Source organism: Ciona intestinalis, chromosome 3 (genome assembly GCF_000224145.3).
Source record: "Ciona intestinalis chromosome 3, KH, whole genome shotgun sequence".
NCBI classification, from domain to species: Eukaryota; Metazoa; Chordata; class Ascidiacea; order Phlebobranchia; family Cionidae; genus Ciona; species Ciona intestinalis.
The window spans coordinates 1,820,194-1,835,584 of NC_020168.2; the positions used below are offsets into that span (position 1 = coordinate 1,820,194).

Sequence of the window (15,391 nt, forward strand, 5' to 3'; positions counted from 1 at the left end):
GAATGAACTGGTGTATCTAGCTGCAGTTTTGCATGTAAATTGCCGTGATTTTACTTTTTGGCTCACAAACTTAACACGTATACCCGGCAACGAAACTTAAGCTATCTTTGTAAAATTTGTCTAATATCGAAGTGACATTGAGGAAAACAATACTGAGTTACTATTTTTGGTCCTCTGCTTGAATTAGTAAGCTACCTTTTCTGCGTTACGGGTCTTTATGAAATCGGAAAACGCGAACACCTTATCTGCTAGTACTTAAGCAGTTTGGAGCTGCATGTCCACCCATGTTGGATTATAAATGTAGTAAAGAACAAAGTTAGTATAGACTATACTAACTTTGGGTATTTCTATTGCTCTGGCTGCAAGTGACGTAATAAAACCTCCCAGACCGTGACGACTGACACACGTATGTGATAGGAAAAGTTTATTAGGTTATTTTGTTGTTAAAAAACTCAATATTTTCGAGGTTATTAAGAAGTATTTAATTAAACAACTACACATGTGTGTTGTGAAACTTATAGATATGATATGCCAGTAATATTTTCTTTTGTATTGGTGCTTTCTTAAATATAGAAATATATATAGAAATAGGTGCCAAGGTGCGTGCTGCTGCAAAAAAGAGGTAGTTTGTTCATTGCTGCATGATGGATACAACGTATATGTCAAGTATGTTTATTTATTTGATTAGAATTAAGCGTGTATCATAGTTATTCATGTAAAAATAGCATTTGTCAAAAAGTTATGCAGTTTTTGAGTTCTGCGATTAAACTGTAAGGAAGTGTTTAAAAATTTCTCTTGCTAGGGTAAACAATCTGCGATATTAGACCTATTTGATTGCCCTGTAACATTTCTATGGTGATGAAATAACTCATGTATATATACCGACTCTCTTCCTACAGATTCCCAGGCTCGGCAGCGTGGGCCATTGCAGGAGCCACAATTATTTGAAGATACCAGTCAACCTAACCCTTATGAGGTGTCTGGAGGTACAATGCAACCTGGGGCCTATAATTTACAACCAGGAATGTTTCCTGGTCAGCAAATACTGAATGATCCGATGGCAAATATGGCAATGCAGTATGGACAATCTTTAGCTGGACATGGAAAAGAAATGCTGGAAAAAAATGTGAATTAATGAATTGTATAATTTAATTTTCCATAGTAATGTTTTTAATGCAGTGATTTAAAGATTTATATATAGTACAATGGGGGAAGATAGGACACTTAAGCACATATTGCCAAATATTTCCAAAATCAAAATAGATGACGATATTTGGGTAATACCACGAATTAGCACTATCATTCCTTTATTAATTGACAATATTTTAATAAAATATAATAAAATAAAGAGGAGTTATTTAGCGATCCACACAACAAGTGAAATTTTTCGAAACGCAGAGGATAAGATGGGACAGTTTAAAATCATTGTTAATTTTGATTATTAAGTGTATTGGGAGTCCGTACAAAGAAAATAAAAAAGTCCTGTCTAACAAAGTGTCCCATATTTACTATACATCATAACTTTAATAATGGACAACAATTCAAAAATATATTAAAGTATGCTTTGAAAATAAAGTCTAAACATTCTTTTTCTTGCCCTACTGCTATAGCTTTTAACATGTTACCTATACATTATATTATTGCGTAACAATTGGTATTGTTTAAACGACAATAAGTAATGTTCGAACATCAATGGATAAATATTGTATCCTACAAATGTATTATGAACTTGTAATAACAGAAAATTGATTATAACTATTGTTAAAGTTTTTATTTTTGCTACAAATTGGTTATTACTATTACTACTCTGTTTTTGGCACAAGCCACTTCTCATAAATTATCACGAAGTGCAAATGACCAAATTTCGAATATATTTTTTAAATATTATCTTTTTATTATATAAGTATTTTATAGTTTAATAACTCCTGAGGTATGAATTTCCAAATTAAAAGCAAACCTTTCAAAGTTTGGCAATGAAAACATACAAAACTACAATATGGGGGAAGATGGGACTCTAAAGTAAAATATATTTACATTGGCAGTATTCTGCAACTTGTAGTTAACCTACCGAATTTAAAGAGCGTAAACACACCCCACGTTACTTTTTGTGGTAAATTCAAAAAGCGACCGTTTCATCGATTCCATAAATATTTTGCTTATTAAAATTTGGTCTAGTATAGGCGTAGATATTCATCCTCTCTAGCACTATCCTTTTTTACTACGACCTTCGTGGTTGTGACAGAGGAACGTACTAGTCACGTGACTGATTCATTTGTAAAACCGTAATCCGTGTTTTTTTCGTTCTATCGTTTTTCGCTGAAAACACTGCCTCTCGCTTTTCTGAATGAGAGCGGCCACGCTTCAACAATTATGTGACGTGTTTTGTCACATGGGTAATACACTTCTCATTTTTTTCGCCACGCAATTTTCAAATCAGTTTTATGAATTTTACGGTGTTTGAGCTGGAATATCTTTGGTTATACAGAACCGATTAAACAAGGTCAGGTGTCGTTTAAATTAGAAAAGCACACTCTATCGATTAAAGCGATGTACATTTGGTGTGTGTTTAGGCCCTTTAACAGGCTGTGCTAGTTTTTTTACCATGTAAACTTCATATATTTAACGTTAAACCAATATTTTTTTGTTGTTTTTATCTCAATTTAAAATCATATTGACCCCTGCCTATTTTCTTCATGCTTATATCTCAGTGTTTTTTTACAAAACTAAAACTAGTTTTATGAGACAAATCAAACTGTACGAAATATTCAAGGTTGTTTTATGAAGCTATGAAACTAGTTTAATCGATCGCACACGCAAACTAAAAAAATTCATTGGCTTTACTATGATTTAGCGAGCATTAAAAGCACCTTACTATTTCGCATTTTTTTACCTGTTCAAAGTATACTGTTTCCTATTTTACATATTTTTTAATATTTAAAAACAGTAATCAGCTTTGACGGGCGTTTTATAAAGTTGTGATAATACTGTGGAATAATTCTGTAACCTTATTTTCCTGATTATCATTAAATGGGGATCCGTAAAAAAAAAATTAAAAAAAGTCTCGTCTCACAAAGTGTCCCATCTTCCCCCATCCTTCTAAATGTATATTTATATTATTAGACTCTTAATCCTAATTAACTAATGTAAAGTTTTTTTTAAGGTGGACAAATACATTTCCATGTCAAAGTTAAAGTACTACTTTGCAGTTGACACAAGCTATGTTGCGAAGAAACTTGCTTTGCTTTCTTTTCCATTCACTCACCAGGTATATACATAGGACTATAATAAAAAAATATAAATCCTGCAAGTAAAAGGTTTTTGTTCATGTTAAAATCAAGAAAAAATGTTTAATTTATGTTAATATAGAATGATAGTCACGAATTCATAATAGCAGTGGTTACATTGTATAATATATTTTGTTTATTTACATATATTGCAACTAGGGATGCACATTACAGAATAATTAGGTATTCTAGGATATCCTAGAATACTTCATTTCGAATCTAGAATTCCAAATCTAGAATTTTGATTCTTTTTATATTTATAGCAAAAAATAATTTTACCCACATAAGTCAGTTTATTGAGTCTTTCATAGTAGCCTTGTTGGATCATGAGCTGTAAAAGGATTAAAAATTGTACTATTGGGTAGTTTTTGCGTCACGAAACGTATAGCAGGCTATGAAAAGACGTTGCGAAACGTTTACTCTTGGAAGGCCCACAAACACAACAATATTTTTTTTCAAAATTATTAAGTTTCAAAAATTGTTATTATGACGTCATTAAACAGAATACCGAATCCCGAAATTAGATTCGGATACAAAAGGATTCGAATCTCATGGATTCGAAATTCTGTAATGTGCATCCCTAATAACTCCTTCCCCTAAAGGGTGGCATATTAAATGACCTAATAAAATACATCAAACAGTCTTCAACTATTAAGTTGCGCAATATATACATTGTTTTTTCACAACTTATCTTGTTAATTTTACGAAACAAACCGGTATAATCTGTGCTGTAATGAAGTTAAAACAGTCATATGATATTTTTGTGTATGATTTCACTTTTCCACATGCTTAAACAAACTACAACTTGACTGACAATTCTGTCTGGGTAGATTCTGCTAACAAAATTATCCTTTATATAGGTATGCACTATTATGCATGTTAGTTGCAGTTAGTTATTATAGCTTAGTTGTTGTTTCTTTACTGAACTGTTTCGCAACAATGAGAAATAAAACAAAAACAATCACTCACACTTCACACACAAAGTTACACAAGGTGTATCGGTATAAAATATAATAGATAAATTATAAATATAATATCCCAAATACCTATTAATATATAGCTGTTTCACACAAAGATAATATAGTTAAATTTATTTAACCGTATTTCCTTTACTTACAGTTACGGTAAAATACACGTAATAAATGTATTTTCAGGATTGGAGTGTGAAATATCATCAAGATTCACCTGTTGCACCAAGATTCGACATCAATGCACCAGATTTGTACATACCAGGTAATAACTAAGCACCTGTGGAGTCAAAGAACCTTCAGTTTTTGTTTTCTGCATGTTTTGTTCTTATTTTGGGATTTTTAAAGAATTTTTTATGAACAATAAATTGAAAAATTCAAGCGTTTATGTATAATAACCTTTTGGGGACGAGGAGTTTAAAATTGCATTCTGAAACAGGAATCTACAAAATGTTAACAAGTTCACTTTTAGTTGGTGGAAAATGTTTTGATTTGATCTTATTATGTATTGACTATTTACCATACATTTTTTTACAGTGATGGCGTATGTCACATACATCCTAATTGCAGGAATTTCTATTGGAATGACTGGCAAGTAAGATAATAATCACTGATATTTCTCATACAACTTTAAATAAATTTAGTTTATATTTATATTATATAACATTGAAGAAAAATACTTTAAGAACAGAAAATTTTAAACCTGGTATGCTTTTTTTTAATACATGAAGCATAAAATCAGGTTAAGGGTAACTTGGCCTGCAATACTATGTTACAGATTTACTCCTGAAGTGTTGGGTATTCAGGCAAGTAGTGCCCTTGTATGGTTAGCCATTGAGGTCGGAATTGTTCTTCTTAGTCTGTACATTGTAAATGCTCGAACCGATTTATCAACATGGGATGTTATTGCATACTCTGGCTATAAATATGTTGGGTAGGTTATTTTCTTAAGTCACTAACACTTATCTGTATAATATAGCTTAAAAAGCCAAATACCTCTCTGCCAGAAACAAGTAAAAGTCCATACCAATTCATAATAAACATTCATTAAAACTTTACTGTGTGTAATATACATACAGTCATGTCCTATTTTGCATTTTCAGTTGTGCTTTGTGGCAACTCCTAACTTACATAGTATATGTGGTACTTGGTACATTTAAGTTTTTGCTTATATTTTCATACACCACTTTCAGCATGATCATAGTCATGATTTTTGGAATTATCTTTCACTCAATGGGTTACTGGTGCGCGCTTGGCTACACAAGCATTTCAATATCATTTTTTCTTGTAAGTATTTTCAGTTATAACCTAATTCATAAAACACAACTGTTACAAAAGTATTATTGTTACATATCCATTCATTAGATTATCCAAAATGAAAATTGAAAACATTAATTATACTATGCATTGTTATTAAGTTTACTGTTCAAGAGTCTATTCTACATACACTTCTTAAAGAAACCCCTGTATTAAATATATGTTTAAAACATTTGGTTTATATTTACCTAGTTTTAAGCTGTACTTACCTAATTTCCTAAAAAAATCAAATTCTATTTCAGTTGAAGACTTTAAGATTAAAGATTCTTCCCCATTCATCTTCTGATGGGTTTGGTGGTGGTGGGACACGTAGGATGTATCTTACTTTTATTATTGCTCTACTTCAACCATTATTTATGTTTTGGCTTACTCGGCATTTGGTTGGTCAATCTACTGTAACAGAAACAACAACAGCAAATTAAGTGTTTTTTCTCAATGAAGTTTACCTGTTTTAACTGCTTGCGTAGATTGCCACCTGGGATGCAGCCCTAAGCCATTACTTAAGTAACTTTTGCTGGTGATTTCAATTATATCATTAAAGTGTGCTTCTTCAAAATCACTTGCCACATCTGCTATCAAAACTATGTTTGGGACTGAAGTAATATGATTTGGAAGATTCGTTAAATATATATAATGTATTGTAAATAATATTTGTGTTAGAAAATTGTTGATGTGAATCTGTAAAGAAATATAAGAGAACAGCAATATTGGTGTGGTGTATAGATAGCGGTTATGCGTTAAATAAAGTGAGCCGCGTTTAATCGTTTGGTTTGATGTTTAACGATAGATGATTTAACTTTTCCGAACGATGTAAGTTCGAAATTTTACTTTAAAACACAAACGTAGAAACACAAGTTTACGTTTCAACCGTTAATTACAAAATAAGTCGGAAAATATGCTTTTTCCTACAAAAATTTAGCGCCCGCTGACGAACAATTTAGTATGGCTTTTCTAAATATATTGGCATGTGCTTTTTAAAATGCATCAGTGCATTCTTGAAGCTATTTACAAAATCAGTTTAAACGTAAAAGCCCAAAGCAATTAGTTCCCCACAAAATAGAAAAATAAATACGTCATCGCCAACTAACGGAAATGTTATTTTACTTCTTTCCATAGTGGCATCATAGTACACTAACAGTGTGTACTTATGGAGGCATCTTGTTTTGTTGGATTTTGTAATAAAGAACGCAGGTCCGATCAGGTTTAGAGAACAGTTTGAATGATCGTATACAAAGATAGTAATACTAATACATTTATTAAACTTCAAATTTATATTAAATGGAATAACTTGTCTTTAGGTGTGCTGTGTTACGTGTATTTGGTAACATTTATTACTCTACTTGAAGTCTGGAACTACCTATGCTATATGCTATAGACGCTAAGACGCTGTGGCACATTCGATTAGGAGCACATGTCACATGAAAGACTTAAATGTTCTTACCGGCCTACCGGGTGTTGGGGTTATGGGTTAAATCTGGCCCAAATCCCAGACACTTTGACAAGGAGTCAAGGACCTCACTCATAAAAATTGGGTTTACTAAATTATCAGTCGTGCATAACAAAAAAACCCAAACACAATCACTCACAAAGTTATATTCACTCGCAAAGAGATGTATGAAATGGAACAATCGCATTATAACGAATAACGATTGTCGTTTTTGGGCCAGTGATGATAAAGCAAGTTACATTCAATTCAATGTACAATTTTGTTTTTTTAGGAATTACATAGTTAATGTAGAAATAAGATTAAAACTGAATAATGAAATTCAACATTGCTGTGCTTTCCATCATTTTGTTTTTATGTCTTCAAGGTAAGATGTTTGTAAAAATAATAGCATTTATATGTTTTGCTTATATAATAATAAATATATAAATGTTTTTTTTTCAATTTTTAGTAACACTAATTGTATTAAATGCTACATAAATATATATTTATAATGTGCAACCTAAACATTAACTAGAATTTCTATCTCAGGTGAATTGGTCACATCAATGAGCAAACACGTTTCATATTTTGAACATTTAAAATATGATGTAAAAAACTTGGCTTATCAACATGAACGAACACGGCGTTCAGTGTCATCTTCAACAAAACCTGTCAAACTCAAGTTCCAAGCTCATGGCAGGTGTTTACTAGTTACAAAATAAATCGTGCATTTAAATAATAGCCTACTCATTGTCATTACAGTCCTGGAAACTGAAGTGCAAGTGGTCGCAACAGTTTTTATATAACGCTGACAGTTGTCAATAGTAGCCTTTTTAAATCACACACCTATTTATTATCTAGAAACGCACAATACAGAATTTTGAATCTGTGAGATTCAGTATTCTCTTTAATGACGTCAATTCTAGATTCAAACTAAAGTATTCTAGTTTTTTTTTAGAATACTCAATTATTTTTTAATGTCCATTCCCATTTCCTAATACAGTATAGGGTTGCACAGGGTTGAAAAAGTCGTTGCACCAAGGTGATTTAAATCTATCAAACCAGATTTTTTTCTTTTTAAGTGTTCGGTTTGCGTTGTAGTTTAGCCTTATATTTACCATGTTTTTCCTAGCCAGTTAGACTGTTTGTTACGAAATAGTAGGGATTCACACGTAAATTCATTGCATCGTAATAGTTATTGATTGACGTGGCAATTATTACAGCATAATAGCGATTCAAGATTATTTGATGTATATAGGTAATTGACACATAATCACTAGGCATGCGGGATGTTTAAAACGGGCTTGAATGTAAAGAAGCACATGCGTTGAATTTTAGTCTTCACTTGCGTCGTATTTTAGCCATTATGTGCCAGTGCGTAGTATTATAATCTTCACTGGCGCCGTGTTTTATTTTTTTTCAAGACTTCATTGAAAGATTTACTCAAACAGTCGAAAAGATCGGTATCCAGAACGGATCCGCCAGTTTAACACCAATGATCTACTTCATACATTTCTAAAAAATAGTATGGAATTTATACATTAAATTAAAACTAGATTTTTTGGATGTTTCAGACTTGGGTACATGGGTCGTGAGTTCATAAAACTCTGATTTGGGTCGCGCTAAAAATACTGTGGGAACCACTGCCCAATGCTATCTATAAGTCAGTGCGATTATTGTATACTTGTTACTTTGTGGGCATTTTTTTGAATGAATGATCAATGATAATTTGAGCAAATTATTAGTGTTTACTGGGTTGGAGCAATTAATTGACTATTAAGTATTTTGCGAATGACAATGTGGTGTTCTTTGCACTACAATGTCAAACAATAGGTTTTCAAAACAGTTGATCATGTAGCATTCTACCAACTAAATAAAAAGTATGTAATTTAAAATACATATATAGATATGTTTTATAAATTTAAAAATTTTAATACCATTTATAAATATAACTATCACATGGGACATGATCACACATATAAGCTTGTTATAAACTTTAAATCCTTAATGTAAGGTTTTAAATTAGTTTTATTTTAAATTCGGTGATTTGATTTATGTGACAGAACTTGAAAGATAGGTTAAAAATGAAGAATAAATACAATCATTTATCAACACTCAACAGTGTTGTTTACTCAGATTTGTCTAATTAACTTCAGCACAAAGTGTTGGCTATTATTAATCATCATGTGATAGATATTGTTGTGTACGTCACAGGATAGGAAGGAGAGTGGTGTATCGTGTATGTAGTAAGTTATGTCATCAGTTGTGATTACTCATTTTCTGTAAATGTTAATTTATACGGTTTGTTTGACATGCTTAATTACTATGACTCTATATCACGTGTATATATAATATATATTATATGAATTTATTAACTTATTAATTGAATCGCAGGAATTTTGACATTCATCTTCATCAAGACCGCACAATATTTCGACCAAACTTAATAATCGTTGATGAGAATAATGATAAAGTAGATGTGAATGTATCACATGTATACCATGGTGTCTTATACGGTAGGTGTTACAAGTTACAACATAATTATGAATGTATCTATTACCCTTTTTGCATAGTCAATTTTATGCGCGTAAGTACCCGCATTTTTACTCGCAAAAACAAAGTTAACACGCATAACGTCATAAGCGTGTCATCTGCTGTAGAAGGTTGGTTGTTACTCGCATTATGAGCATTAACTTTTTACCATGCAAAAAGGGTATATCTATATTTTAAATATATATATATAAATTTTAATTTTTTTATATGCTGATTGTTGTTAACCTTTAGGGCAGCGTGAGAGTTATGTGCATGGTAGTATAATAAGTGGCATATTCCGTGGGGTGATACATGAACCAAATGTTGGCAAGTTTTATGTTGAAGAAACTCATCAGTTCTTTGGTGGAAGTCAAGGACAATCTCCCGTGGCAGGATACAACGGTCACTCAGTTATCTACCATGAGAATGATGTGATCCATCCAAAAAAGTTTGTACCTTTAGCTTCATATCTAGTCAGTTAGATAGAGGAATATCCTGTGTGACTTTTATCTATCTACTGTTGCTGGAAGATTTATCAAGATCTAAAAATACTGTTATGTTTCCGTCACATGGTAATGTATCTGTTGCTAAACTTGTTAACTATCAGCTACACTACTTAACTAACCATAGTGTTACGGGTGCATATGACATGTCAATAAGAGCAACTATTTAATAATATAATATATCTTAGCATTCTGTATAATATACCTCATATCATTGATTATAAAAATCATTTTTTTATGAAGACATTCCCACCACCATTGCGGTGCTTCACAACCAAAGGTGGCAGATTGGATGAAGAGTTATCAAAATTCATCTATTTCTGAGGTAAGAGATTGTTTCTTGTTGTTGGAAGTTTGAACTTCATGTAAACTTTATGCAATAAGTTTATATTCTGCCAAATAAAGGAAATGACGATGTCAGTATTGGTATTCCACACTAAGGTTGAACATCAGCACATGCATCCTGTGACAGGATTCCTGTCATAATATATTCTGTTGCAGCCTGTAGTCACACGTCATCGTAGACGAAGAGCAGTTGATCCAACGAAAACTACCTGTCTACTTTATATTCAAACTGATCATATCTTGTATGAAGAATATAATTCGCGTGATGTTATTGTGAGTAAAATAGCCGAACACGTAAAAGCTGTCAATCAGATTTATACTAGAACACTCTTCACCACGTCAACCAATGAAAGGATCCGAGATATTAATTTTATGGTTCAAAGAATTCGGGTAAGTTGGACTGATGTTTTGTCAATTGGTTTAAGTTGGTATTTTAACACTAATTAATATTTCTGAAAAATAGGTATTTGGTAACTTAATAATTACCAAGTACCAACACATAAGTGAAAACATCAGTATGATAAACATAAAACATTGTATTGCTTGTTTTATACAAACCACTTATCTTTATTGATAGATTAACAGAACATCAGCTGCTGATGATCCTTTCAAAAGTCGTAACATTGGAGTGGAAAAGTTTTTAGACATAGCGTCGCTTGCAAATCATAATGATTATTGCCTTGCTTACGTTTTCACCAACCGTGATTTTGATAATGGAGTGTTGGGATTAGCTTGGGTGGGATCTCCTACTGGTACGTATGTGGAAGCATTTATCACAAGTATTTATCACGATTTAGCTTACAGCATGCGGGTTTAAGGTTAGTTATATCCTTCAAACTGCTTTTATGGCATAGTTCTTGATTATTTTTTATGTATTTATTGAATACCACCAGCAGCTGAATTATTCAGGCTAAAGCCAAATTAAAGGCCCATCAATACTTCTACATTTTAATAATTTGTACAATTTTGGGCTTCTTGTCAGTCATCACATGAAATAATTTTAGATTTGTCAGTCCTTGTTAACTTCTGAAGTGAGTAATATTATTCGCTGGCCTGGAAAACAAAATCTGGTCGCAATGCTAAAAGATGAAAATTGGGAATATTTTTGTTTGAACTAACATTTATATATTGTAGGTACAAGTGGTGGAATATGTGAAAAGTATCGAACATACACGGATCGCTCAGCAAAATCACTTAACACAGGAATCGTTACTTTTAAAAACTATGGGACAGTTATGCCAGCTGTTGTTACCCACATTACATTTGCTCACGAACTTGGTCATAACTTTGGTTCACCTGTAAGTTGAATGTTTAAAAAAAATAAAAGAAATATTTTTAAAGAAATACACTTGTTATTTTTTGCAGCATGATGGAGGGGTTGAATGTACACCAGGTGAATCTCCCAGCATACAAACAAAGAAACAGGGAAACTTTATTATGTACGCTCGTGCAACATCAGGGAAGGAACCAAACAATGATGTTTTTTCTGGTTGTAGTATCAGGAATATGAGTAGAGTGCTTGAAGCAAAGATGAGCTGCTTTGTCAGTAAGTTAATATTTTATATTCATGGTTTAAGGAAAATGTTTTTTATTGGTTCAATCAATCTGTTTTATCATCAGTAATGTTTGAAATTGTGTTATATTTGTTGTTTTTTTGTTGTTGCTAATGTTCATTAATGATATTCTTCAGGTTCAGACACACCGAGATGTGGAAACAACTTGATAGATGAAGGGGAAGATTGTGATTGTGGGTATAGTGACACTTGTGCTGATATTGGTGATGTGTGTTGCACCCCTGCTGATGATGAAAATAATGTGGAACGAAGATGTAAACTTAAAGCTGGTAAAAGTTGCAGGTATTGTTTATTAAGCCCATTTATGCGTGCCTTTGTTTTTGGTAGCAAAGATTTAAAAACATTTCCACAATAAAAAGTTAGGATTGCAACAAAATTACAATTGTGAAAACAAGCTTGTGGGTAAACATACACACAAATAATTGGGTAACTTTTTAAAATGCAGGTCATAGTTAATCTTGGGAAACTATGAATAATTTAGACTGTGTTGCATGTTATATGATTGAACAAGGTTGTTTAAGTGTTCTTTTGAAGCTCTCAGTTTCTCTTTTCAAAAATGAATGGATAAATCCAAACATACATGATCAAATATTATTTTAAATAAATGTTTCCAGCATAACACAAGGACCCTGTTGTAATGGAACTACATGTGAAGCTAAGAATTCTAATTATAGATGTTCAGAAGAAACCCAATGTCAACTTGCTCAAGTTTGCAAATATCCTTTGTATAAATTCTGTTTAAATAAGAGACTACAAATGCCAGATTTGGCAAAACATCTCTTTGGTACACCATTAGTTGCACTTGGTTTTTGTTTGCTGGGGTTTCAGTGGCCGCTGATCTATATTGTTAATGTGCGATAACCACCACCCAATAATATTAGGTTAATGTGATGGTTTGGTTTGTTTCATTATTGCTTTCTTGAAGTAAAATCAACTTTTGTTTGATTTTCTTAACTACTTTCTGTTTACTTTGAGTAAAGCTGTTTGTCCGAATGCCACAGCAAAGAGAGAAGCTGAAATTTGCAATCATGGAACACAGATTTGTGTGCAAGGGGTTCGTTTCTAACATTACATTGCTATATATAAGTCCAATAAAACTCTTTCATTTTATTATTTTTCCTCGTCCTAAGGTAACTTTCATCGGGGTAAAAACTTTCAGTGCAAGTACCTAACATATTGAACATAAAAATATACTTTGCAGCACCATCATATAAATTACAAGAATATCATTGGCCAATAATAAATTTGTTTGTTGCAGACATGTTCAGGTTCTATATGTGCAAAACATGGTCTGGAAAAGTGTGAATGCGAGATACCTCCAGGCTCGAAAAACCGAACCTTACTATGCCATACATGTTGCAAATTACCTGGTATGTCATCAACTAATCTTATTTCATTTATGAATTGTAGTTTTTTAATTTTAATACATGTCAGTTGCACAAAATTGCAGGGGGTTGGAAACAAGTTTTTCATTACTTTACTGATTTGCAAAAAATTGGTAGATTTAAAAAACTATATATATTATACCTTATTTATAATCTTACAGTGTGTGATAAAATTATCAGTTTTGCCGTTTATAAGTTGCGTTAAAACTATATTTTTATTCATTACAAACCACAGGAAATAGTTCAACATGCAAGAGTACTGGTGAATATGCTCAATTCAACTACAGTGTAATTCATGTTTTACCGGGATCTGCCTGCGAAAATTACAATGGTATGGTTGATATTTGCTAGTTATTCAACTGGTGTGTTATGACACCAGTTTACTAGACCACATTAGCTTAGTGAGTGTATTTAGGTATATTGTAGAATCCAAAGTTTAATGTTTGTTATTTGTTGTAATATTTCTGTGATGAGATTTCTCAACAAACCTTATGCAGGTTACTGCGATGTGTTTTCTAAGTGTCGAAAAGTTGATGCGGATGGCCCACTCTCACGACTGAAGAAAGCTATTTTTAACCCAGCACTGTATAACACTATCAGGAACTGGATTGTGGTTTGTTAATTTCTTATCTGTATACTCTTATTATCATTATTATTACTGTTATTGTTGTATTGGTTAGTAAATAAAATATATTTACCAGGAATATTGGTGGGCAGTGATGTTGATGGGGTTGGCATTAGTATTACTGATGGCAGGATTTATTAAACTATGCAGTGTACATACCCCAAGTAACAACCCAAGGTTACCCAAGCATAAGCAACTACCAGGTATGATGTAACATTCCAATGTTGATTCATGCCACTCACACATATGCACGTAATAGGGGCTGGTACACTGCGTCGCCGACAGAACCAACGTCAGGTACAACAGAGGCGTCGCCGCCAGCAACAGCAAAGTTCTCGAGATAGTTACCCCATGACACACCATTAATCACCAACGACACATTTCTTTTATATTGTGCTGTACACATAATCTATCCAGTGTTCTCTAACATGCGAGAACACTGTGTTTTTTATTTATCCTTTACTCTTATTATCAACAGGGCTTTAATACTTTTATTCTTTGCGGTCATAATTGGGGTGAAGTTAATTTTGTTAAATAATATGTAAAAAATGAAAAGGAATTAAAATGCTTGGAAGGGTAGTTGCTAAGTTCGTTTTATTATTCATTGTGGGTCGTACAAACTGAACATTCAATGATTATTTCTTTATTTTCGCTTATTAAAATCATATTCTGTAGAAACTCCTTACGTAAGTGATCTTTTTACTGTGTACTGTTAAATTACGATACTTTTTAAAAGTGAAACCTTTATTAGCGTTTATGTAATGAAACGACAAAGAGTTATGGCCACCAACTTTAATGTTAGTTGTGGCTACAGTTTCCACGATGTTTAATACTTTAAAATCGATGTAATAAAACATTTGTAGTCGTTACATTGTTAAGCAGTGGTACAGCGTGAACAGCAGTGGTTCGGTATCGCGATACATTGATTTCAATAAAAGCACCAGGAGGACATTAATTCAAACGTATAAAACTGGTAATACCACCAATACAGAAAAGAAGAACCACGTGATTATGGTAGGGCGTTTATAAGTGTAGCGCTTGCCGGCATGTTCCATTAAGAAGCGGAACCTTGCTAATAATATGATTTGGGACTGTTTTATACTGTTATATACCTTGAAACAGACGATGCGGACTGAGGACTTCTCATGTGCTAGCGTGGCTCGGCACCTCAGCCACCAACCCTCAATTGGCTTAGTTGTAGAACAGGGCTTCCATTCGGAGTCAATTTAACTCTTTTTTGCATATCACATATATTTGGTCATAACTCGGAAAATATTACGGTAAAATATTTTGAGGCACCGTTAGAATGGTATAAACCAGAGTCCGTATATAAACATGGTATTTCTATGGCTCTGGTATAAACGATACAAATTAAATAAATGCCAATATTTTTAATTTTAATCCATATTTTAGACAAATTAGCAACCACGCA

At 32.5% G+C, this 15,391-nt stretch overlaps 2 protein-coding genes across 3 annotated transcripts; both read left to right on the forward strand.

Moving 5' to 3' along the window:
• The first annotated feature begins 435 nt into the window (after window positions 1-435).
• Window positions 436-6,276, forward strand: LOC100176210 (protein YIF1B-like). 2 transcript variants are annotated; one of them, XM_002132139.5, is made up of 8 exons: window positions 436-666; window positions 900-1,126; window positions 3,161-3,265; window positions 4,439-4,517; window positions 4,790-4,847; window positions 5,031-5,186; window positions 5,446-5,539; window positions 5,812-6,276. In XM_002132139.5, exons 1-8 carry the CDS (start codon window positions 642-644, stop codon window positions 5,989-5,991), a joined length of 924 nt encoding a protein of 307 aa, XP_002132175.1. In that variant the 5' UTR covers window positions 436-641; the 3' UTR covers window positions 5,992-6,276. The 2 variants fall into 2 exon arrangements, with proteins under 2 accessions (XP_002132175.1, XP_026689674.1); XM_026833873.1 differs by lacking the exon at window positions 5,031-5,186.
• Window positions 6,277-7,283: 1,007 nt separating this feature from the next.
• On the forward strand, window positions 7,284-14,830 carry LOC100184040 (disintegrin and metalloproteinase domain-containing protein 10-like). Its single transcript, XM_002127188.5, has 17 exons — window positions 7,284-7,380; window positions 7,545-7,695; window positions 9,390-9,511; window positions 9,780-9,975; window positions 10,274-10,355; window positions 10,532-10,765; window positions 10,953-11,127; window positions 11,510-11,673; window positions 11,741-11,921; window positions 12,066-12,231; window positions 12,564-12,665; window positions 12,919-13,003; window positions 13,208-13,319; window positions 13,570-13,665; window positions 13,832-13,947; window positions 14,036-14,162; window positions 14,219-14,830. The coding sequence occupies exons 1-17, from the start codon at window positions 7,329-7,331 to the stop codon at window positions 14,323-14,325; spliced, it is 2,268 nt and encodes a 755-aa protein (XP_002127224.2). The 5' UTR covers window positions 7,284-7,328; the 3' UTR covers window positions 14,326-14,830.
• Window positions 14,831-15,391: the final 561 nt, after the last annotated feature.